The 25,765-nt window shown below is 45.2% G+C and overlaps 2 protein-coding genes across 48 annotated transcripts in view; one reads left to right on the top strand and one right to left on the bottom strand.

Moving 5' to 3' along the window:
* The window catches only part of nfixb (nuclear factor I/Xb), a 179,126-nt gene that overhangs the window by 82,745 nt on the left and 70,616 nt on the right, over positions 1-25,765 (top strand). The gene's annotated exons all lie outside the window — the stretch shown is intronic.
* Positions 767-22,625, bottom strand: LOC144994210 (uncharacterized). Its single transcript, XM_078951188.1, has 2 exons — positions 16,110-22,625; positions 767-16,025 (listed from the first exon to the last, which is right to left on the bottom strand). Exon 2 carries the CDS (start codon positions 6,050-6,052, stop codon positions 4,541-4,543), a length of 1,512 nt encoding a protein of 503 aa, XP_078807314.1. The 5' UTR covers positions 6,053-16,025; positions 16,110-22,625; the 3' UTR covers positions 767-4,540.

Here is a 25,765-nt window from a genome sequence, read left to right as displayed (position 1 = left end):
CGGATAACAGTGTGATTCTGCGGGATGGACATTTCTAGGACCAATTCAGATCTACATTTAAGGATGGAGCTCAAACTTTTGGAGCCCTGTGGGGGTCGTTGGGGGAAGCGGAGTCAGGTTGTCCAGAGCCTTGAGGTCAAATTAGGGTTTGTTTGGTGAAAAAGGTTTCCAAAGTGTTTGCAGAAGTTTTCGTTGGAGTTGCAGTGTCTCAGCGAAGAGGCGTCAACGTGCAGCCTGATTGTTAGTTCCAGGTGAACAGCATGCATCCAAATCTTCAACAGGTCATGTGACCAATTCAGTATAACAGCAGATGAAGTTGATCCAAAAAACAATCCTCTATGTACGTCCTATATATTTCACAACCTTAAGAGTAAAAGGAAAACACTTTCTGCAGCAGTTGTGCATCATTTTATTTTGAAAGTCTGTAAATCCACAAGTAATAACGTCATCATGGTATAAAAACATCCAGCAACCCCAAGAGGGATAAAAAAAAGAGGCAAAAGTGGATGAATGGATGACAGGAAGGATGGATGTTTGTATGCATGATGGATGGATGAATAGATGGAGAGATGGATGGATGGATGGATGGATGGATGGATGCGTGGATGGATGGATGGATGAATAGATGGAGAGATGGATGGATGGATGGATGGATGGATGGATGCGTGGATTGAAACATGGATGGATGAATGTATGGATGGTTGGACAGATGTATTGATGCATGGATGGATGGATGGATTGATGCATTAATGGATGCATGGATGGATGGATGGATGAATGGATGCGTGGATGGATGGATGGATATACTCTTTATAGATCTCATATATATAAACATTCAAGGGCAGATTTTCTAATGTAATAAAGAAACATTTAGCTGCGAAGAATCAATCAAAGAATCAAAAGAGGTCAAAGAGGTCCAATCAACAGAACAGGCTGTCATGACGGCAGAGTGAACGTGAAAAAGTTTGAAAACACTTTTAATATTGAAATGAACACAATGAAACCATCGTACTGTACTGGACATCAGCAGAAAAACAACATTACTTTTGAATTATTAAGAACAAATCAAATCATCTAAAAGTAGAATCAGAGAAGATGATGTCACTGCAGGTCAGGTTAGTGTGACACATCAGTCACTGCATCAGCTGGAGGCTCTGCTTCTTCTGGTTTACGGACATCTTTGCAGCTCAGGAGGTCCAACGAGGAAACGCCACTGAGGTCGCTGCGGTTGACTCCTCCTCCCCATTCAGTGTTAGTTGGAGCTTAAACGGTTCCACGCCGATGGGCGAATCAAAGACATTCTGGAAGCTGACAGCCACGCAGTCTGTAAAGTTTGGCCGCAAACGCACCGCCAGCGCTGATCACATGTGCCACACGTGTGTCTCTGTCCTGCAGCTCTGCCCTACGCTGTCAGGCCTCAGAGGTCAGAGGTCAGCCGCCTCAACGCCTTTGGCAGTTCCTGACAGCAGAACTGGGATCTCAGGCAGCAGGTTGACAAACCGCACAAAGACCAACGTGTTGATCGCAGTCGACGGTTTGGCGACCTCCGAGTCGTCCCAAACTGCCGTTTAACTCTGAGAGAAGAACATTCACCTCTGTTTGGGATTTCTGGAAACTAATGGAAGAATTTGACAAAGAGAAAACGTTTCCATCATTCCTTTGCATTCCAGAATTTTCTTGTTTTTCCTCTGCAAGTTGCTGAACGATTCCCCATCCTGGTTTTCGGCCAGGTCGGGCGTGGATGGAGCGGGCCGCCGTGAAGCAGGGCTGACAGCTCCTGCGAATGACATCACATTTCTTCATCCTGGCACATCAATACCCCCCCCCAGACCTTCCATCCATCCATGCAAGCCTGGCTGGGTGGAATTCTCCCCGGGTCAGAACGAAACCGCGGGGGCCTGAGTAATCGGACCACACAGGCGACCGGGGAGGAGAACGGCGCTGATGTGTGGGTTTATTTTTCGACGCTCTGGAAGGCAGAGGGGAGCCGCTGGAGGTTTCGGATGAGGGAGTTTTGCGTGCTGTATATGGAAATCTGTGGCCTCGCTGCAGAAATAAAAGCAGCGTCAGAGGAAAAGGACGGCATTCAAAGAGGACCAATTAGGGTTCATGAACATTCAGAGTGTGAGTAGGTAGAGTTTCAAATAAAGTTAGCCTTTTAAAAGTTGCTTATTTCCCCCCTTTCTCTTCATTTGTAACCATATCCTGCTGCCTTTTGCAAAAAAAACAGCCTTTACAGTCAGGTGGGTTAAGCTCTTTTTATTGGCATAAATCTTTTTAGTATAACCCCAGATTCCTTTTTTTTTTACAGATATTTTTTCATTAATTTCACAATGAAGTTAAAATTGTCTAAAAAACAACATTTGGAGAACCGTATTTCCTGCACTAAAAGGCGCAATTAAAATCTGTAATTATTTTTTTCAATGAAAGTGTGCTTTAAATACGGATTCCTTTTGGTTGTGTTTTTTTAGGTCAAAGTGATTTTAAGAGGGACACGGCACGGTGTTAACATGTAACGGTGCTGGGCTGTGTTTTTATTGAGTTTTGTTCTTTTTTACGTATTACTAACGATGTTGGGAGTTAGCATAGTCACTGTAAAGCTTGTTGTAGCGGTATCAGTCTGTTTTTTTAACATGTTGCAAAAAAGGTTGCGAGTTACAGGTATTTTAATTGCGCTAACGCAGCTAATGCCTCCACTGCAGCTAATGCTTCTGACGCAGGTCATGTGCAGCGTGTCAGAATGATTATTTCCCCGCATTACTAACAAGGTTGGGAGTTAGCCTAGTCACAGGGACTTTTGTTTTAGTGGTATCAGTCTGGGTTTTTATTGGCGCAATCGAGGTGGAGACTCAGGTATTGTTAATAAGCTCACATGGCTACCATGTAGCGTGTTACAACCAAGTTCTAGTTCTCCCTATTTTCCGCACACAAGGGCACATCGTCAAAGGATGGTCTATTTCTGAACTTATGGCATCTATAAGGTCTGTTAAATAAGACAAAAGAAAACTTGTGATTTGCAATATTAGTGATCAAAATTGCGATGACGATACAACTTGTGATACATGAACAAATAGCAAAACAACCAAAAACATTGTTTCCATTTCACTACAGCAGTGTAATTTAAATAAGAGTCAACATAACTTAAATTATACTCTAAATGACCCTTGTCTACATTGGAGGCCAACATCTAACATAAAAAGAGTCCATCCGATTGGTTAACAACGTAAAGGGGTCCATCCGATTGGTTCAATTTCATTGTACAACGGACAATGACAATAAAGCAAATCTACTGTATCTATCTAACAACATGAAGGGGTCCATCTGATTGGTCACCAACATTAAGTTATTTGTAACATGCCGGGGCGGCCATGGTGCAGCGGTAGGGCGGTCGACCCATGATCGTAAGACTGCATGTTCGATTCCTGCCCTGCATGCCCATGAGTTGATGTGTCCTTGGGCAAGAGACTAAACCCCATCTTGCCTGTGGTGGGAGGTTGGCGCCAGTGTTCGGCAGCGGAGCCGCCACCAGTGTGTGAATGTGTGACTGGGTGAATGGGTCTGTGACTGTAAAGTGCTTTGGGCTTTGTAAGTTGAAAAGTGCTATACTGTATAAGTATACGCCAGTTACCATTTACCATGCTTTGCTTAATGCTCCTCATAGTTTGGTTCACCTACTGTATATAACATAAATAGACCATTTTCTGATGGTATTTCTTATAATCCAGCGTACCCTAGAGTGTAGAAAATCCAGTAGTAGATTTTTATTTATTTATTTATTTAGTTTTAGTGAAAAAGCCCCCAAAAAATTAAGATCAAACTATTTTGTATGTTTTACAACAAAATCATATATGTAGAGACAAAATAAAAACTGTTTATATGCAAAGACAAAGTCAAAACAACATGTAAAAGACCCAGCAAAGCTCCACTAATCTATATCTAATGATTTATAGGCTACTTTCTGTACCTGCCGGCAGTATCTAACTAAAGGGACACGTTTTATTTTTTTAGGGGGGTGGAGGTATTTCTCATAAAGTTCTCCAATACTCTTTGAAGGATCCTTTTGCTTTTCTTCATATCACATATGTAACTTTGGACATTTTTCTTTGTTCAGGCTTAAGTTACACCAATGCGTTTTTTCTTCTTCTAGCAGTTTTAGAGGCAAACATTCCTCTTAGATCCATCTCTGACAGGAAAAACATGAAGGAAACGATGTGAGCAGCAGATTTAAAGACGTGTAGAAGGAAAGCCTGAGCGTTTGCATCAGGTTTCCTTTGGGGGGGAATCGAACGTGCGCCCCTGTGCTCGGCGTGGACCTCGAAAAGAGACGTGGACTTCAAAGAGGCGGCTGTAGGTTAGTGATCTGGTCTTGGGGGTCCGTGCAGCTCTGCGTCGGTGTTGACAGCTGACCCTCTGGGCTGTGTTTGCTCTTTTTTCCCCTCCGTGGCAGGAGGGGCTCCCTTGTTTAAAGTGGCTCCTGGGAGGCCCCGGAGTGTGCCGTGGGGTCAGAGGTTAGAACAACTGGGCCTCCCAGAGATGGGCCCTAAATCCTTCCAACCTCGTCACGGACACGAGGAAACTTTTCACTTCCAGGTCCAGAAAACAGAACCAAAAATCTTCTGACATGCATCAAAAAATGGTCTCCAGCAAGCTTTAGGAAGCTCTGGATCCTAAAGATGGACACTGAGCACGTGGACATGCACAGACTCATGCACAGATTCATGCACAGACTCATGCACAGACTCATGCACAGCCTCAAGCACAGCCTCATGCACAGACTCATGCACAGACTCATGGACAGACTCATGCACAGACTCATGAACAGACTCATGCACAGACTCATGGACAGACTCATGCACAGACTCATGCACAGACTCATGCACAGACTCATGCACAGACTCATGCACAGCCTCATGCACAGACTCATGCACAGACTCATGGACAGACTCATGCACAGACTCATGAACAGACTCATGCACAGACTCATGGACAGACTCATGCACAGACTCATGCACAGACTCATGCACAGCCTCATGCACAGCCTCATGCACAGACTCATGAACAGACTCGTGCACAGACTCATGCACAGACTCATGGACAGACTCATGCACAGACTCATGCACAGACTCATGCACAGACTCATGCACAGCCTCATGCACAGACTCATAGACAGACTCATGCACAGACTCATGCACAGACTCATGCACAGACTCATGCACAGCCTCATGCACAGCCTCATGCACAGACTCATGCACAGACTCATGAACAGACTCATGCACAGACTCATGCACAGACTCATGGACAGACTCATGCACAGACTCATGCACAGACTCATGCACAGCCTCATGCACAGACTCATGAACAGACTCATGCACAGACTCATGCACAGACTCATGGACAGACTCATGCACAGACTCATGCACAGACTCATGCACAGCCTCATGCACAGACTCATGCACAGACTCATGCACAGACTCATGCACAGACTCATAGACAGACTCATGCACAGATTCATGCACAGACTCATGCACAGACTCATGCACAGACTCATGCACAGACTCATAGACAGACTCATGCACAGACTCATGCACAGACTCATGCACAGACTCATGCACAGACTCATGCACAGACTCATGCACAGACTCATGCACAGACTCATAGACAGACTCATGCACAGACTCATGCACAGACTCATGCACAGATTCATGCACAGATTCATGCACAGACTCATAGACAGACTCATGCACAGACTCATGCACAGACTCATGCACAGACTCATGCACAGACTCATGCACAGACTCATGCACAGATTCATGCACAGACTCATGCACAGACTCATGCACAGACTCATGCACAGACTCATGCACAGACTCATGCACAGACTCATAGACAGACTCATGCACAGATTCATGCACAGACTCATGCACAGACTCATGCACAGACTCATGCACAGATTCATGCACAGACTCATGCACAGACTCATGCACAGACTCATGCACAGACTCATGCACAGACTCATAGACAGACTCATGCACAGACTCATGCACAGACTCATGCACAGCTACATGCACAGTCTCATGCACAGCCTCATGCACAGACTCATGCACAGACTCATGCACAGCGTCTCTGAGGGAGGCTTTTGTCCCCCCCCTGCAAACAGAGAGGAATCCGTCACTCGCTCAGCGAGCTGTGAAATTGCACTGCCATCCGCTTCACCTATCAGGGCCGTTGGAGTGACTGCGATCCTGTGGAACACTCGTTCTCTCTGATAATCGGTCATGCTTCCTTCCCCTCCCCTCCACTCAGATCTGCTTTATAATAGGCGCCATTTTCCTCCACCCCCCCCCCCCCTGCAGACACTAACATCTGTTTCCAGTAAGGACCAGAAAGGGGAGGCCGAACTCTTCAAATTAATTAGCGCATTACAGAATGTGAAGAGCCCCCAGTACCCCCCCCCCCCCCCTCCTCCTTGCTCCTCCCTCTGCTTCGCTAGGCCCCCACGTCTCCCTTTCAGTCCCAGGGGGCTGCTTTATCACCCCGGACCAATTAGAGTAGGAAGTGGGGGTCGCTGACCCTCTGTCAGGCCTCATCAGCTGCCGTGTCACCTGACGGAGGCCATGCCCCCGTGCAGGAGAGTTATACAGCCAGCGGGGGGAGGCGGAGTCAGAGGCGCGTGCCGCCGAGATGCAGAGACGTCCGGATACCTGAGTGGAAATAACAACCCTCCCTTTTTTTGACCTCCTTAGTGTGTTTGTTCAGGTGAACAAAGGTTCCTCTGAACTTCTTCCCAAAAACCTGGACGAGGTCACCTTTAGTCCCAAACTTCAGGTTCTGTGTCACCAATCCCAGAGGATCAGCAAACTTTCCTGACATGCAGTTTGCAGGAACTCTCAAGATGTTTTACAGAACATTTTGCTGCTCTTACTAAATCATAAAAACAATAGCTGTGGTTACCCGGACAAAGGTAATCAGAATAAACGCCTGATCAGAATAAAAATGCGTCATGTAAACACGCCGTTTGGAATCCTCTGTCCCGATCAGACTCATTTTGGATCAAAAACGTTTTCTGATGGAGATAGGTGGGCTGATCCAATCGTGGTGCATAAACAGTTTATTCCGATGTGGGTCACTACTGCTTTGGTTTTACGTCATGCGTAGACGTTGTGACGCTCCAGAGAAAGCTGTGGAGTGCAAACAGGCCTGGCGAGCGGGGCATCTGTCTGAGCAGAGCAGCCAGACTCATAGCTTCATGTTTGCGGGCAGGGGAGGGAGCTTTGTTACGGCGTTGACTCCGGAGGAGGCTTCGGACCGCAGTCAGGCCGGCTGCTCTGCCGGACATCAGGAGAACTGTGGGACGGCTTTGGGACGGTGGGTTTTGAATTCAGAAATGCCGCTCCACAGTCCTGAGAAACCGTGTAAACAATCACGTGAATTCATGTTTCCAATCGTGTCCAGACAAAATCCAGGCTGAAGTTATTCCCACATGTTTACGTTCAGCCAAGATGCACATTGCGGCACTGAGTTTTTAAGTTCATCCAAGGCTATCTTGTTGTTAGCACGCATTAACCTAGTACTAACCCTTCTTCTGGGTCAGTGGGGCCAAGAGAAAAGCACCAAGTCATCATAAATCAATTAACATTAAATCTGCTAGTTTAGCTTTTTTTTTTTGAACATTGAGATTTTCTTAATAAAGTAAAATAAATTTGATCTGACACAAACATTTCAGCTGGTTTCTAACCCACAACCTCATTTCTGTCTTTCATGTTTCTGCTGCTGATCTGCTGCGGTTTCCTCAACAGGTAAGACGTTTATGTTCTGAAAACCTCCTCTGTTTGTGTATTTTTGTTGCTGTCTTTCTTCTGAGCATGCTCATGAATTTCTCCTGTTTGATACGCTGAGAAATGCACCTATTATGCTTTCATGTGAGGTTTTTCAAAACTGCACTCGGGGGGGTCCTTACCCTGACGGAAACACTGATGTCACGTTTGCATCTCGCTTTGACCAAATGACCTTTGTATTTCACACAGAGTCAATTTTTTTTAGACGTTTCAAATTATTTATGGGTCGTGTTATGAGCATTTTAGCTTAAAAAGTGAAGGTGAGAGGAAACCTACTCAACTACTAAACTTTGAGACACTGAAATGTTTCATACTTTAAAACACAGAAACTAACAAGTTAGGTATTTTATACACAAAATATTAGATGTATAGAAGTCATTTTACATGAATTCTGGATCATTTTTAACATATTGAATTCACTAATCCTGCAGGTGAGTGTTATTAAGACCAGAGAAAAACTAGAATCTATATTGGAGGAGAAGTTCTGTAACCTGGATTCAGATATTGTTTGTTCCCTGATCACATCTTTTGTCAATCAGTTCAGGCTCCTGCAAATTATATTTGAATTTTTACTCTCTTTGGGATTTAACCAAATATAACCATTCATATCTCGAGGGAGGGTTGTTTCGCTGTGGCGACCCCTGATGGGAGAAGCCGAAAGTGAAAGTAGATGACCATTCATATCTCATTTGAAAAGCTTCATTTGAGACTCTCTGTCTCCTTAGCGTGATACAAACTGTCCTTGCAAACCAGTTGTATAGAAGTTGGTCCATGTTTTCTGTCCTGTAGTTCATCATCATTCGACTAGGGGCAGTAGAAGGCCTTTTCCTGTTCAATTCAAAATGGCTGCTTCCGTGTAATCTCAAAAACACTTTAGTTTAGCTAATTTTCACAACTTTATGGTGAAAGTAACTCGTGTTGTCATGCATTTCATTAAATGACTACTTGCTATATTAAAATAATGAAAAATTACCATATTTTCTGCACTCTATTTTGTCTCATAAAAGCCCTTTGTCCCCCAAAAAAACGTCAGTGCGCCGTATATTCTGCTGCGCTTTATGTATGGATTCATTCTGGTTGTGTTTACTGATGTTGAAGCGATTTTAAGAAGTACACAGCTCTCTGTCAACACGTCAGTCTGTATTTTTACTTGTTCCAAACAATGTTGGGTGTTATTGTGAATACGCTAGCGCAAAACTGTGTTTTTTGTGTTACTAACAAGGTTGGGAGTTAATAAAGTCACAGTTATGTTTGTTTTTGTGATATCCTTCTGGTTTTTACATGTTGCAAACAAGGTTGGAAGTAAAAAGGATTGTAAATATGCACGCTAATGCTTCTAACACGGCTAACGCTTCTAACGTGTAGCGCTGTCGGACTGTGTTTTGTTGCAAACAAGGTTTGGAGTTGGAGGTACTGAAAATACGCTAATGCTTCTAATGCGGCCAACACTTCTGACAAGTGTAATGTGGCTAAAGTGTAGCGTGTCGGACTGACTTCTCTTTTTACATTTTGCAAAAATAAGTTGTGAGGTAGAAGTATTGTAAATACGCTAACGCCGCTTATGCTTCTAATGCGGCTAACGCAGCTAACGTGTAGTAGGGTTGGACTGGGTTTTTTACGTGTTGCGAACAAAGCTTTGAGTTAGAAATATTGAAAACTAACCCTTCTGACACGGTTAACGTGGCTAACGTTTAGCGGTGTCAGACTGTTCTTTTTTTTTTACATTTTTTACATACACAAAGTTGTGAGCTACAAGTATTGCAAATACGCTAACACCGCTAATGCTTCCAATGCGGCTAACACTTCTGACACGTAGCGATGTCTGTCTTTGTTTTTACGTGTTGCAAACAAAGTGGAAAGGCAGACATATTGAAAATACGCCAGTGCATCTAGTGCGGCTACAGGGTCTGACGCGGCTAACGTGTAGCAGTGTGGGACTGTTGTTTTTTTTTTTTACATTTTGCAAAAAAAGTTGTGAGGTAGAAGTATTGTAAATACGCTAACACCGCTAACACTTCTGACGGGGCTAACCTGGTATCAGACTTCTGACGCGCTATAATTTCTAATGGGGTTTTTCTATTGCCATTCCCTCTTTGCATTTTCACTTTAATTATGTCACAGATTAAGCAGTGTTAAAGTAGAAAATGAAAACATTTTGGAGGATTGTTTTTTAATTTAAGTTTTGAGTCAATTGATGCAGTTACATTGTGAAAATGAAAAAGCATTTCTGTTAATCCATTTTAATTGTCCAATTAGACATTTCTAAAGGAATTTTGCTACCCATTTACTAGAGAACTTTTTGAAAATGAAATGTCAAAAACCATTTTCTTTATCATTTTAATTAAGTGACAGAATGAGTGGTGTTGAAGAAAAAGAAGAAGAAAAAGTGGATTTATTTTTAATTTTAAGTTTGAGTCAACAAATGCAGCTTCATTTTGAAAATGAAAAATCCTTTCTGGTTTTGACTTTTATTTTTAATTATGCTACAGAAATGCTTCCATAGATAGCAGGCGAATGTGTGGGGATAACACAGAAGCGAAGCTGAAGTCCAGAATCAGATCAGGACTCCAGACGTTCTCTGATTGTTCTGCTGTAAAAGATGTCTTTGAAGCTCCCACTCCTCCTCCTCCTCTCCTTCTGTTGGATCTCCACTGCAGCACCTTGGTTTGTTCCCACCCCTCCTCATCATCATTCATTTCTCCTCCTCCTCCTCCTCATTGTCCAAATTGTCAACTCCATCTCTCATTACTCCTCCTGCGTAGCATCAGGTTTATTTTTTCTCCACTTAAGATCTCTGTTCCTCTCCTCCTCCCTCAGCTGCCTTCATTTTTTCCCCTCCCTCCTCCTCCTCCTCCTCTTCCTCCCTCCTCCTGCTTGTGTCTGTTTACCTCCATCATTCCACCAGATGGTACGCGTTAAAACTCAGCCTTTGACAGCTTTGCCTTCTCCTTTTTTTTTTTTTTTAACTTTTCTGATGATATTATTTTAACATCTTTGTACAGACCTGGAGGGGCAGAAGAAGGACATGGGGTGTGTGTGTGTGTGTGTGTGGGGGGGGGGGCTGATGTAGTAAAAGCAATTATTCTGTCAAGTCAAAGGCCCTTTATGGTTTGGTTCCCTGTGTCATTTTTTAAACAAATAATGGGACGTATAATGTAGTGCTGATTTAAATCACAGCTGTGGGGGTGATTTCACCCCCCCCCAACCAGCCTGCTGCGGGAAGGGGGAGGCGGGCTCTGCAGTGACCGAAATAACGGCTTGTTTGCTGGTGTTTCCTGAAAATCTGTCAAAGAGGGAACAGGCTGCCGCCACGGCGAGCGCAGGGAAAGGTCGTCTGAGCAGATAGTGATCTGGCAGTTTGGCTGATCAAACGCCACATAAGCGCTGCTTTCAGGCCACAGGAGGAAAAAGAAAAACACTTTTCATTTTAAGCTTCTTTTATTATTATTAATATTAATATTAAGGCCGATGTCCGTATCTGTGTACACTTGAAGTTGGGGTGAGAATGTGTTGAAGGTCGCTCGCCATTTTTGTTACCAACCCAAATAGTGGGTTGGGGTTGTGAGGGGCTGTAAGCTAGCAGGAGAGAATGTGAACAGAGAGCTCTCAGCCACAGGAAGGGGAAGATGGGTGGGGTTGCTCCGCACCAAAAGGCCCTCCCACAACTGTGTAAGCTAGCGGGAGAGCGTTTCAACTCCTGCCGCTCTGCAGAAACTATGTCCTAGAAAACCACACAAGTTTTTAGATTTTTGCCTAAAAACGGCAACATTGTTATGAAAAGACCACTGGGAACGATTTGAAAATACATCCAAAGATGAGCAGGGTGGGATTTTAATTAATTATATTACGATTTTCTTTTTTGCATAAATAAACAAAGAGAAAAAAAATCCAAATATGAAATAGTTTATAACTTGTGGTTCTAACTTTTGACGTCTTTTCAAAATAAAAGGCACTTCCACCAAAGGATCATCTCCATGCAGCAAATGAAGTAGTAGGTAGTTTGATGTCAGCTGTGATTAGAAAAAGAAAAAAGAAAAACTATTCACAGTTATTTTACTGGTGTTGGTGCATTTCAGCCAGAAATTTGTAAACGTAACAAAATAAAATTTAACCAGAATTAAATGACCTTTACTGGCTTTTCTGCCCTTTCATGGTGCATCTTAAATCAGTGATTTTGTTCAAAAATGGAAAATCTGCCCTATAATCTGCCGAATGAATTCTGGTTACGAAGCTGCACTGCCTGATGGTCTCTTGGAGCATTATGGGTACTGTAGTCCAAAGCCTCACAGAGTGATACGTCATGTCCTTCAACTGTTTGTGAATAAGTTGAATAAAGTTTGACTGTTTTGTTTTGCCGTATTGCAAGGCAAAAAAAAAGTTTATTTTTAAAAATGTAAAAACATTTTGATATTCTAAAACCAGAGAGCCAAAACGGAGGGGTGAAAGAGGCACGTGTGGCCCCGGGGCCTCGGGTTGCAGAACCGTCCACATGCATGAAGAAAAGCACGGTTTGCTTTTAGCAGAGGAGGACGCCGATGCAGAATCTGTGCTGGAAAAGAGGAAAAGTGTTCCTGGAAAGAAAAGCGCGGAAGTTTGGCGCTGCGTGTGTAATCGAATGAAGTGGATTCGTTCAGCGGGTCGGAGAAACCGGCAATGATCTCAACCTAGAGAGATGAGTGTAGTTTGCTGAGCTGCGCTCTAATCGAATTGGCCATCAGATAAAAGCCTTCACTTCCACTTCCTGCAAGGGACTTGGGCATGCTTGACACGCTTCCTCCCAAACCCTCGGTCCTCGCCGCCTCTCGTCAGTGCTGTTGGGCGCTCTCAGCGGCGGTTCTCCCCTAAACGGGCTGCAGAGTGTCAGTCTGCTCGTCTGCCAGCTTCCATAAAGACGCAGGAACGAGGGACCAATCTCATTAGGGGAAGATTAGGCCAACATCTGCTGCTGCTGCTGCTGCTGCTGCTGCTGCTGCTGCTGCTGCGGCGGCGGGGGCCCGGGTTGCAGCCGGCATGAACAAGAAACTACCTCACAAAGTCTAAGCATTGTGGAGAAATTCCTCGCCACCGTCCTCGCCGTCAGCCTGACAGAGTCTAAGTGCGCCCCCTTTTGTTCTGCTGCACGGTTCCAATCCCAAATACCCCAAAGGGTACGAGCAACGGAGCATGCCCAGAACACAAACAGCAACGAGAGCTGCAAGAGCAACAAGTGAAGGGGAGACAGGGCGAGGGGTGGGGGGGCGGCGGAGGAAGAGGAACACGTGAGGAGGTTAAATGTAACAGAGGGTGTATTGTTTGCGGTTCTTCAGGGAGGGAGGAGGAGGAGGAGGAGGGGGAGAAGAGGAAGCAGACCTGCTCCGTCAGCCTGCAGACTTGCCCCCCCCCCGCCTGATAGTGGGACTAATGCCGCTCAGGAGGCAGCAGGGAATCGAACGGCTGCAGAGACGGACACTGCACACCCTCGCAGAAACGCTGTCATTTCTGCATTTGGGTTCTTTTAGATTCCAATGAAAATGTGGCATTTTACTGATGATGGAGGACAAATATAAAGAGAATATTTCATAAAAATTGCATTTCTGAGGATTTCTTTATCATTGTGAATCAGACAAAAACATGCCGTTGGAAAAAGATGGTAGCTTCCTGCTCCGCTCCATTCTGATGCAGACAGACGGATCCATGAACGCTTTTGTTTTCCATCTAAACTGTCGAACCACTTAGCTTGGGGTTATGAGGGGCTGTAAGATAGCAGGAGATTGGTCAACAAAGGCCTGATGGGAAGTAAGCGCAGGCTTACTTTAGCCCCGCCCGCAGCTAAGAGGTGACTTTGGAATGACCTCCTGCTGCTCTGCAGAAACTATGTTCTAGAAAACGACACAGGTTTCTAGATTTTAGCTAAAAAGGGCATCATTTCACTGGGAACGTGTGAAAATAGATTTAAAAATGAGGTTTTTTTTTCTGCAATTGAGTTTGCAGCAGAAAAATATAATATGAGGAAAAACTCGCGATATTAGTGATCAATATCGTGACGTAACTTGTGATACATGAACCAATAGCAAGACAACTGAAAACATCATTACCACGTTACTACAACAGTTTAATTGAAATAAAAGTCAACATGACTTAATTACACTCCAAATGACTCGTCTACAGAGGAGGAGAACATCTAACATGGAAGGGCTCCATCCGATTGGTCAGATGCCGAAAGGGATTTATGTGATTCGTTAAATACTTCAAGCTGCCAGACGATTGTTTTTGCACTTTTAAGGTAACCATTTATCGCAATTTCTGCCGTCTTTTGCGATATGCTTATTGCACAGCTCGATGTCGATCAACGATACATTTGCGATTAAGCGTGCGGGCCTAGCAGGAGCGCCTACACGCATGAGCACGCATGCGTTGGAAACACAGGAACATGTGCAGGTTTTCATGCATGCATGTGCAAAGACCCGCGCGAACAGCAAGTGTCACATGACGCACATTCATGTTGATGTAAGCTGATAGGCGAGCGTGCTGACCTGAGGGGGGGTGTTCTTCATGCATGCTCCACGTGACCTGCAGAGGACGCCTCTGAACAGTCGTCTTCTGTCGCATGTTGGGCTGCAGTTTCTGACTCAAATTTCACGTCTGACATCTCCAGCAGTTTGTTTCCATTTCTTATTTTTTACTTCAGATTCGACGGTTTGTGGTTGCGACTCTAACCCCTCGTCTGTTCTGTCGTGTCTGTTGGCAGTTTAAATAAAGTTGTAAGACAGACGACCGGGTAACTGTAATGCAGACGCTCCAGCTAAAAATAAACAGCCGAGGCTGGAAGCGTTGGGCTGCGTTCAGACGCCTCTCGGACGTTGCTTTGGAGCTGCAGAAAGCGGCCGTTCTAGCGTCGGGTTCTGCTGTTCTTTGGGTTTTTTCCGTCGTGTTCCTCACCGGCTTTAAGGTTCTGGATCTTCTTGATGCAGTGTAGCAGTCAGGACAGGTCGTGTTTTGACCGTTGACTGTACATGAGAGCTGGACTGAGTGGCTCCTCCCCCCTGGTGTTTCAAACAGGAAGTAGCGTTTTTGGTCCTCAGTCTGCTCAGCTTGATGTTTTTTTCAGTGTCTGCTCCTCTTCCTCCTCCACCTTCCTCTCATCTCATGCTTCAGATTTTTCTGCTCTTTAGTTAAATCAACATTTAAATAATAGTTTTTTTCCTTCTTTTTTAACCGTGAACTTTATTTAACAAAGTTTCTGTCGGTGCGTCGATGTCATTTCACCTGCAGAGCTTTATTTTGAAGGTCACTACAGGAAGAAGAGAAGGTAGCGCTCTGATTCTGAACGCTTCTGTAGGAAAATACAGTTTTTGCCGATTTCAAAAGTCAGTCTGCACTGTCAGTTGTAGTTTCTAGAAATAAAAACATTAACCCCTTAAAACCCGGATGCAACGGTAACTTAGTGACACACGGTGTGAAAAGGTTGTCCCAAAAAAGGATGCATCTCGAGTTATTTTTTGTTGCTTGGCTTCATTCTTGTCGTCTTTTTGAAGTTTTCATTAAATGCCACATCGATGGCTAAAATACAAAACTTCAGAGATTTAGAGTTTTTGCATCAAATGGTGAGAAGAGGGATAACGGCACATTTTAGGTGAATCTTCCAGAACACACTGCCCTGTTTTTAATGTCATAAAGGTCACAGGTCAAAAACCTCTGGTCACCATTGGATCAAATGTTTGAAACGTTTCCTAAAAATAGGCACATTTCAGAGAGAAGTTTTTGTATTTTGTTACGGTTCATAAACAGATATTTGTGAGCAGAACTCTCCGATTCGGACCAAACCAAATCCTTTCACCCCCCTGCAGAGAGGAAATGGTTTGGCTCCAGTGTGGAGATGATGCAGCTCATCATCATCTTTACTGTGACTTACTCGCTTCATGCCCAGTAGTTCCACGCTTTGAAGGAAGTGAAAAGATGGGATTTTAACATTTGTGCCACCTGTGTGTGTTTAGGCTCCGCCCCCACGAGTATTAAACCACTTAGACTTCCTTTAAAGTGATTCTTTCTGACTGTCACTGTCCACTCCCACCAGCTTCCAGACATCCGGCGTCACGGGCCGTACAGCTCGGTTCCATCCGGCGCTGATCCGAACAGCAGCGATCTGGAAGGGACCCGGGTGTCACCGGGTCACACTTGACCCCACATGGGAAAGGTCACCTTAGAAGTTTCCTGGAATGGAAGAAAAACCGTATTTTATCTTTACAGACATTTAGAAATGAAGGCTGCATGCTGGTCCAGGGGTTAGCGGCTCACCGTAGAAGGTTCGAATCCCGGATGGGTGCTTCCTGCGTGGAGTTCGCGTGTGCATGCGTGGGTTGGAACTCCGTCTTCCTCCTACATGTTGATTGACGGTTCTGCATTGTCCCTTGGTGTGTGTGTGTGTGTGTGTGTGAGGCCTTTTGACAGACTGACATTGGTTAGGATAGGCTCCAGCAACCCCGCGGCGCTCAAAGGGATTGGTCCTGTTCTGAAAACAGTTTTTTTACGATGAACGCCGTCACCGTTTGACCAAACAGACTCTGGAAAACGCTGAGGTCCTTACTGGAAATCCCACCTTCACCCTTTCATCGGCCTCGGCTCTTTTTCCACGCCGGACTTTTCCTGAAAGGAGACGGCGGTACGGAGACAAAGCGCTGCGTGCAATCGACACATTCCAGAGCTTCTTCTGCTTTAAGAAAACGATGCAACAAATGTTCTGCCGCAGCTCACATATGTGCCCCGAAGTGAGAAAACGCCGCCGTTCTTGGAGGCGTTCACACGTAGGAGGTACAGCGAGCAAAGCGAGAATCAGAGCGCCTCTCTGCTCCTCCAAACGCGTCCTGGAGTCCATGTTTCTGTTTTTGTCCTGCTGTATATGTGTAATTAGCCTCAGACAAGCCTCGTACTTGGAGGGGGGAGGGGGGGCTTCTGAAAACAGAGTCATGCCACATATGCACATATGCAAATGTGCCGCGCGGCGCTCTCGGCGGCGTCCTGAGCCTGTGTGGCCCAGCGCGGCGATGTGGAGGGAAGCAGGAAATGTGTGAGCCATGAAGGCATGTGTTTATGCTGGCTGCAGCCGCCCATCGCCAGCCGGAGGGAAAACAGACACCGGCAGCTCCGCTCTGCGTCCCCAACGCTCCCCCAGATCCACCGGCGGGATCTTTTCTCACCTCCAGGGCTTCTCCTCCTCTCCTCTCCTCTCTCTGCTTCTCGTCTCAAAGACCAGATTGTGGCTCCGATTGTACAGAATCTGCCGTCGACTCACACAAAACGTTCAATCAACGACCCGGTTTCAGTGTAAACATGTGCAGAAGTGCAACAGGGAAGCCGTTTGTCATTAAAAAATGTCCAACAATAAATAAAGGAAGACTCGTTGGCGAAATCCTGCAGAATTCTTGGCTGGAGCCCCGGATCAACAGTCTGCTTTCAGAGAGACGCTCCCTGCTCATGGTTTGGACATAAAACATTTCATGGTACAACAAGTTAACAAGCCTCCAGCCTCTGCTTGGAAGACAGCTACATTAGTTTGTGCTGGTGTCTGACCTCTGACCTCCCTGCAGAGGCGTCCTCATGCCGGGAAAATCAAGAAACCCTCCAAGCTAGGACATTTGATCAGACAATTTCAGCAATTTTACTGATCCGATAATGTCTCTATTCTGTTTATTATTAGTTGGGTTTCATCAGTTGCTTTAAAGGAAACATATTTATATGTTTCTGTTATTTAGTATTGGATTGATTGGTTTTTTGTCCTGAAAGTCCTTTGCAACCAGCCTCTAGTGGTCATTTGGGGAACTGCAGTGTTTCAAATCCAGGAGGCGGGGTCTTGGCTGTCAAATTGACTTAAGTTTATTCAGTTGCTGCTTTCATATCCGTTTTCTTAGCTCTTTTCTTTCCCGTAGATCTGTTGTTCTTGAGGCATTTCCCTGATGATGGAGAACATACATGAAGAAAACTCAAATTCTATTTTCATTTCTCAATTAAAAAAAGCAGCTGTTTTTGTTTCTCTGGTTCCCTCTAGTCGTATAACCCAAAAGTCAAAGATAACAAATGGATAATTCCAGATTTTACTTTGTGTTCAGGTCCACCTGCTCTCTGGCGTCTTTGGTTTTCTCAGACGGGACAAGATACGGATCTGACATTTTATTAAAATGGTCATAGTCTGGGACACTGGAGCTTATTGCCCATCAGGCCGATGCGTTTCCCATCAGCCACCTCTCCCGTCCTCAGCCCCAGCTCTTACCTGTCAAACTACACTATAGAGTCAAACAAAGACTTGTTATCAGACTGAAAACTGGGTGAGATTTTAAAAGATTTGTCTGTTATTTCAAATGCGTAACGGGTTTGTGGTGCAGATCGGGGAAACGCTCGCCTCTTTGCAGGGATGCCGTTCATTTCCTGAACTTCTCGTCTCACAGAACCAGGCTACGTTTATCTTCAGGGTCTGGAAACTTAGAAGATACCGGGTCACAGGAGGACAATGTCATTCTGGGGGGGTGGAGGGGGTTGTTGACTGTCTGACAGTTGACTGTATAAGAGAGCTGGACTGAGTGAGCGTGACGTCTCCCATTGGAAGCCATTCACCTCCAGCTCCGACCAAAGTCCCTTCAGTCGCCATTTTTCTTTGCGATGCGTACGCCGCCACGTTGGAGGCAGACGTCGTTAGTGAGCAGGGATGGGTCCGAGTTGGTCTGAGTCACTGTTTCTATGGCAACCACACTCATCAATCAGGAGGAGGGCCTTTTGGAAGGCCACACTTTTACTACTTGAAAGTGTGAGACCGCCTACTTCTACTAAGGCTTCCGATTGGTCGGTTTCTAACTTGAATAACTTGAACTGCAGTGAAAATATCAGGATAAATAAGGATCAGCAAGAACAGAGGCGTCAGAGTGAGAATGCTTCTCCTGAGGTCCCTAAAACCCGTCGGTCCTGCAGACGGCGAGATCCGTTTCGTTTGTGGAACCGCAGAGAACCTGACCTCTAATCCTGCCTCCACCTTCCCTGTGGTATCATCCTCCATGGCGAGCCGCCGCTGGCGTCGGAGGACCGGTGGATACAGACGGGGACAGATCGGGGGCTGTGGGTCAGCGCAGAGATTTAGCCGCCGTCAATGTCACGGGGATCTGCGGGGCTAAGTCCCAGCCAGCGCGTGGATCCCGGTGATTGAGTGATTGAGCGCTTAGTGTTTTGAGCCTGTGGACAGCCCAAATAAGTTAATCCCCGCCCCCACCCAGCATCGCTGACCTCCTCCGCCCACCCTCATCCTTCCACTAACTCTTGCTTTAGAGGCAAACATCCCCAAATCTCCTTAATGGTTTAATCACCACAGATATGCAATTGCTGTAACGTGGAGGGGGGGGGTTTGCATGGCGCTCTGCGGCCCCGCTCAAGCGGGGGAGCTGTGATTACGGAGCGGGATTAAAAACGGGGTTGTGCTTTTTGATTAGGGACGGAATGAGAGCTGTGGAGGTCAGAGGTCAGGTGGGGCTTGTAGGGAATTGGATGATCCGTTTCAGAATCCACTTAGATTTGTAGACACGCGACCGCAAAAAAATATGACCTTTTGGGATTTCAGACAACCCACACGAAAGCTTTCCGATGAACGCTGGCGGTTACAAAAACGTTGCATCATCTTTCAGCATTTAGGTGATGCTAAAGCGTGAAGATCCTCCAAAATCCTTCTGTGTCCCCTTCGTGCTCCTTTATTCTATGATGTCTGTGCATTAAAAGCATTCTTTTAGAGCTAGAACGCCTTGTTTTTAATGAAACCCCCCCCATGCGGAGTTCCGGTCTCGGTGCTGCTATTGTTGGCGGCACATTCAGAAGCAGCATTTTATGATTCTGCCAAATGTCTAAAATCCTTTTCTGTAAAGTTTCTCCTTTGCAAAAGGCTTAAAAAACAAACTGGAGACGACTATAAAAGTCTGAGGCTCGCGCCAGGAGCATTAAGACCAGAACCAATTTAAAAGGACCCCCCCCCCCCCCCCCCCCCCCCCGAATGAAAAAAATCCAGTCAAATGTTTGGAATGTGGAGGCTCATTTCAAGCAGGAGGCTGCGTTCGGCATTCTTTCAAAATAAAAGGGTTGTGAGTCAAAGGTGATCTGGTTGACTTTTATCTCATAAAAAGGCCTAATAGTTTAACATCAAACCTAGAGGTCAGCAGGTCATCCACGGGACCACTTCCCTTTTCGGACAACTGAGTTTTACATTTTTTAAATACAGATTGTTCTGTCGTAGAGCTTTGAGACGTTCTTCTGTACTGTCCTTCACCTGTATTACCCATAATTCAGCTGGCAGGCCCTGTACCTCCTGTGGGGAGGAGATGTTTGCTGATTTTTCAAAGAAGCTTGAAAAAATTTAGAGATTTCCAGCATCTAAACCGGGGTCCTGCAAGCTGAGGCTCTGGGGCCACAGGGGTGTCTTTGGCCCCTCCTTTTGTGGCTCTCTGGTTAAAGAAAAAAAACTGTTTTTCTGCAACATCAAGTGAAACAAAACTGTCAGAAAACTTTATCCGACTCATTCCTTAACAGTTGCAGCACAGAATGGATCCCCACATTAGGCTCCTGACTACAGTACCCACAATGCCCCGACAATCCATCCAGCAGTGTGGCTTTGTAGTTCAGCAGCGTCAAAGATTTTGACAGATTTTCTGGCGCCGTGTGCCACAGGAAATCTTTTTGAGGTCAGCAGGTCTGATTATGAAGTTGTAGCTGAGATGCAATAAAAAAAATTGTTGAGTGTTGTTGATCTTTTGTCATGACATCACACTACCTACTTTTATTTTGAAAGGCAGTCATGTGAACCAAAACTTATAAACAGTTCCATGTCGCATGTTATTTATGCCAATAAACAATAGTTTATTCATTTTGGATGCAAGTCAGTGTCTTATTTCTTTAAAGGGTGAAGTCTGACTTTGTGGTTCCTACTGGGTTGTTGGGGTCAACTCCAATGGCTCTTTCACCCTTGTGTTATCTTGTGGGGTCAAAATGACCCCACCCTTACATTGATCCTTACAAAGATCACAAATCATTGAAGAAAAAAGGTTCAGAGCACTGTCTAGTGGGTCTAAATGACCCCACTACCAAAGTTGGTAGTGGGGTCATCTGAACCCGACAAGATAGCACAAGTGTCAGTGGTGCCAGTCCGGTGAATCTGGCTCCAGACTTCTAGCCGTTCTCATGAACACTGCAACCTGAGGAAATGGAAATTTGTTTTCTGTCGTCGGTCCGAATCCCGCTCAGTGTTGCAGCGAGCTCGCGGATGAGGTTGTTTACTGCGGCCGGCCGCCTCCCGCCGGCCTCTGGCTGAGCGTGGAGCACAGTAAGTGCAAAAGCAGGGCTGACGTGGCGAGCAGGGATCATGAAATCGCCACCTGTGTGTCTTCGCTGACATCGATCCGGTCGGTTTTTTAGAGCTCTCCCGAGTTAATATTTTCATTGGAATAATCCGAGTTCTCCGCCGAGGCCGGTGTTGATGCGGACGTTCTGTGGTTCTTCTTTGACTTGGTTTTGCTAAATGAATGAGACAGACGATGTGAAAAAGGGAAACTAACATCCTTCTTGTAGGAGGAGGAGGAGGAGGAGGACAGGAGGAGAGACGGAGGTTTTAGTTGGAAAAAAAAAAGATGAATCGAGCCGAATGGAAAGATCCGGCTTCTCGGATCACACCAATTACAGGAACATTCAGGAGGCCGTTTCTGCTGAAAACATTAGCTCCTGGGTTTCTGCTCTCCTCTCACTCGTTTCGTCTTGTTCCCCCTTTCCTTCTCCGTGACTCTTCCCTTTTTTCCATTTTATGTGGGGATCCCAGAGGGGTATCTGCAGTTCCTGCAGTAAGTTTTCCTCCCATGATTGCTTTCTCTCACAACTGTGGAGCATCCAAGCAGAACTGATGCGTTCAAGGACCCTTGGATCTCACTGTTTTCGTCCATCAAGCCTAGCTGCTAGACTAAAAGAACCAGAAGGTCTGAGTCCAGACTTTCTCCATTCTGGACCTCTGTTAGTCGAGCTGCAAAAAAACCCAATGATTGTTCGGCTTCGTTTGAGGACTTTCTCATTCATGTTTGAAACGGGAAAAAAAAGGTTTGGACCCCTTTCCTTCAGATTGACGCAGAGCCCGCTCTGTCCAACCAAAGGTACCGTCTAGTACCATCACACAATGAAGGTACCGAGACGGGCCTTCAGAACGCAGCGGACTCTGGCGAGGACCGGTGGGATCGCTGCACCTGTGATGTCATGTGACCCAACTGTTTTGGCATCAATTAACCAAACTTTGAACCACAGGAAGCTGATCAGTGTTAAAAAAAAAAAAAAGACATGTCCAGTTACACACAAGCTTTCGTCTGTCCTTTGTCCCTTTCGCTCCAGTCTTTATATTCTTTGGACAACCGGAAGTCGTCAACGCCATTATTGTAATTCCAGCGGATTTTGAGGTGGAGAAAAGCGGCGTTGAGCTGATCTGCAACGCTTTACAGGAGCGGCTGATTTATGAATCAACACATGTCACGTGATAATGTCGGTGAGAAGAGCAGTTTTGCGCAGTTATGCAGCATTTTAGACTTATATCGCCAAATACCACAGCGCCGCCACCTAAATGCAGCCTTGTTCAGCAGATATGGCAGGTGGCCGCACGCCGGCGTTTGTAATGGGGAGGCAGCGGTCACATTTTTACACGCCGCATAGCCGCCGTGGAGGAGTTTGGAAAATGACATTGAATCCAACACCATGTGCAGTGGAAAGACAAAAACTAACAAAATATAATGTAAAAAATGAATAATAATAAAAATAAAAAACAGTCATATTTACTATATTTTTTCTCATAAATTTACGACTTTAAATCTTGTCAATTTATGAGAAAACACCAAAGTTGTCAGTTTATCGGAACCTTGCTTGAAAATGAAAAATGTGTCGGTAGGACCGGTTTCAAAAACAAAGACGACTCAAAATCAGATTATTGTCAGTGAAGCCGTCTTTCCAGGGTTCGGTGTCGGTAAAGCGGAGTTTCATCTGTAAAATAGGGATCTCAGAGACACGTTTGGGTGAAGAGGACCGCTACTTTATCTTCCCTTTTCATTCACGAACCCAGAAGTCCATTTGTCCCTTTAGAAACACTAAAGGGGAAGGGAAACAGTGTTACATGGTCCCCTGCTCCAGATGAAACATCCTGTTTGAACAGAAAACAACAAAGATGAATGAAAATAGTCAGTTATATTAGAATACGAATGTTGAAAATGCAAAAAGAGTGCTCCTCCTTGTCTTTGGTGGAGGAAGAAACGGCTGCAGAGATCCTGCAAAACATTAATAAATCGGAAATCGAACAGAAGATCTTCCAAACATTCGTCTGTAGAAATTTTTGCTTAAAGGAAAGGTTTTCGAGATCACGACTCAACAAGAGGTTCAGGTTGTCTTGAATCCTTAAAAACGTACTAAAAGTTACTAAAAGAGGTAAATTTGTCTTTTGTCAATCGTGATACGATGTTAAAACTAGACAAAAATATTTGGGATTTTGTGTTTTAGCGGGAATGTTGGAGTCTGTGCAGACTCACAGAGCGATTACCTTTCTTCACCTGATGTCTGAACGGTTTGAAACCCTTTGAAAAGCCAAATGGAATGGGATTCAGCAGAACTGCTCCAAGCTGAGCAGACAGTTTCAGCTCCTTTACATCACAGGGAATGGAAATCTAGCCTGTCTAAGGCATACTTGTTGAAGGTGACGGCGTTTTGAGGGCTGTTGGGAAATGTTTCAGATGGTGTTTCTTCTGTCAGTTCAGCCAGGAAATGAGTTCAGGGTTTTTCATTTCTGAAAATCATTTGAGCTCTTATTGTGAAGGGAAAGCCAGCAGAGGAGGGTTCTCCAGTGAGTCCTACCGGGCCTGGAGGACGCCGGTTCTGCTCCCACTGACCCGGATCCAGTCAGGACCCGTGTTGATGCTATCTCGCGACTCGTGACCTGGCTGTAAAAGTTCGGCGCGTTTGGTCAACGGTGATTAACGCTAATGACTAAATGTGTCCTTTGGGAGGTTCAGAAACGTGAGACGGGTTCACTGGAGGTCGCAAACGCTCAACAATCTCGCTCGGGATCCATCCTCAAAGTTCGCCAAAGCGTGACGTGAGCTCCTGCATCAGGTAGACGCTTCCTTCGCCTTCAGGTAAAAGGAGTTCGGGAAAAACCCAAATGAAAACCGTTTTCTTGCAGGTCCAGTGTTTTCCTGGGGTTGGAGTTTGCCAGAGTTTTTATGAATCCTGGCGACCAATGCAGTTTTTTTTATTCTTTTTTTTACAGGCAGCAAACCTTGAAGTGAAACCAAACTGGTCGTTTCATTAGGAAAGGGGAGAGGAAAAGAGGCAGAGACAGGGAGATGACCATTAGTCCCTGCTGTTCAACTCTAATTTCACTCAAACTTAAGTGAAATCAGGTGTTGGCAGCAGATCCAGCGGAACAAATGAAACAAAAGAGGAGTAAGAGGAGAATCATGGGAAGTGTAGGACAAATGAAAAGCAGGCCGAAGAGGGCTCATAAAAGTCTGTTTGTTAGCATTCGTACATTCGGACTGGAGTGCTGCTTTTGACCCTTTTTGACCCGATGGTAACCGAACGGTGGCGAGCTGCTCCACGGATGTCGCGACCGTCTCCCAGCAGCCTCTCTGAGCCTGGAGCCGGTTGAGGACATGTGGGGCGGATCATAGCAGAGGGTTCTCACAGAGGAGACCACGCCGATGTGAACGGCCATCCAACAAAGTCTTACCTTTACTTCACTAATCTGATCAGAGAGGACGTTTTTGATAAAATACCACCTAAAAAAGAGAGTAGACGACTGTTCCACTCATAAAAACTGCAGCTTTGAGGCTAAAGCTGCTGTTTTTAAAGTTAAATTAGACTTTTATTTATTAGAGGTCATTTAGCTTTAGTCCTTCCTACAAAATGTCTCCTGATCTACCGTCTCCCATCACCGCCAAACCTTTGGTGGTCTGCTACGTTTCCTACTGCAGCAACAGTCCCTGACCATCATACTACCACCTCCTTTCCAAGAAAGAAGCCCAGCTTCTTTCTTCAGTGCCGATGACACCAAAGCCAACAGAGATTCTCGATGGGGTCTCCCGCAGGTGATAATCTGTCAGCCGTTTTCCCAGATGAATCGCTTTTTCTTTATGTTTGCATGTCATTTCTTTTGTTTTGCATCGCTTTTTTTTCTTTTTTGCTGTGATGGTGGTTATTATTTGCAGCGTTTATTTTTTATTTGCATTTCCTCTTTTTTATTTGCATTTCATTTTCTTTTTGATTGCAGTTGCTTTTTTTTTTTTTTCTTTACTGCAATGTCGGTTCTCGGCCACCGTACAGATCTAAGTGGAATTTTCTTTATATGTTTCCTCCATAATCAGAAAAAATGCTAAAAATGTTAAAAACACCCAAAAAAAGAAAACAGCCTTTTCATCAGATTGCGTCTTTAAATACTTCCTCAGCCTAAGCAGATTTAAAGATGTTGTTTTTAACGAGGCCTTAGATTCCTCCAGATGTTGCTGCAAAAGCCTCCACTTCACAGAAACGCCACTTTAAGCCGTTTTCATCTTCAGATGCGGCGTTGCATCACGCTCCTCCTCCACATGCATTTGGTTTCCATACATGCAGCGCGGCACTCCGCCATGCTTACATGTGGAAAAAGAATCGGTTTAAATGTGCAGCCTGGCTGGTGTTTGCTCATGGACACTGCGGCAGAGCGTTTGCTGGATTTCTCCTCTGAGTCCACTCCGTCTGCCGTTGATCCCGACTGCTTTCCGTGGCTCCATTCATCCTCTCACACCTCCCTTATTTCCTTTCCCCCCTTCCTCTGGCCCCTAAACTCCTCTTCTTCTTCTTTTCCTGCATTTCTTCACTCCTCCCCTCGTGGGTCCCCCCCCCTTTTTCATTTGCAATTACAGTAATATGTAACATCA

Source organism: Oryzias latipes, chromosome 8 (genome assembly GCF_053564925.1).
Source record: "Oryzias latipes strain Hd-rR chromosome 8, Olatipes_Hd-rR_3.1".
Taxonomy (NCBI): Eukaryota; Metazoa; Chordata; class Actinopteri; order Beloniformes; family Adrianichthyidae; genus Oryzias; species Oryzias latipes.
The sequence above is the reverse complement of the archived record's forward strand: the minus strand, read 5'-3'. Positions and strand labels throughout refer to the sequence as shown.

Coding starts and splice junctions, on each gene's coding strand:
- LOC144994210 (XM_078951188.1), bottom strand. CDS start 6,052: ATGAGTCTGTGCATGAGTCTGTGCATGAGTCTGTCTATGAGTCTGTGC.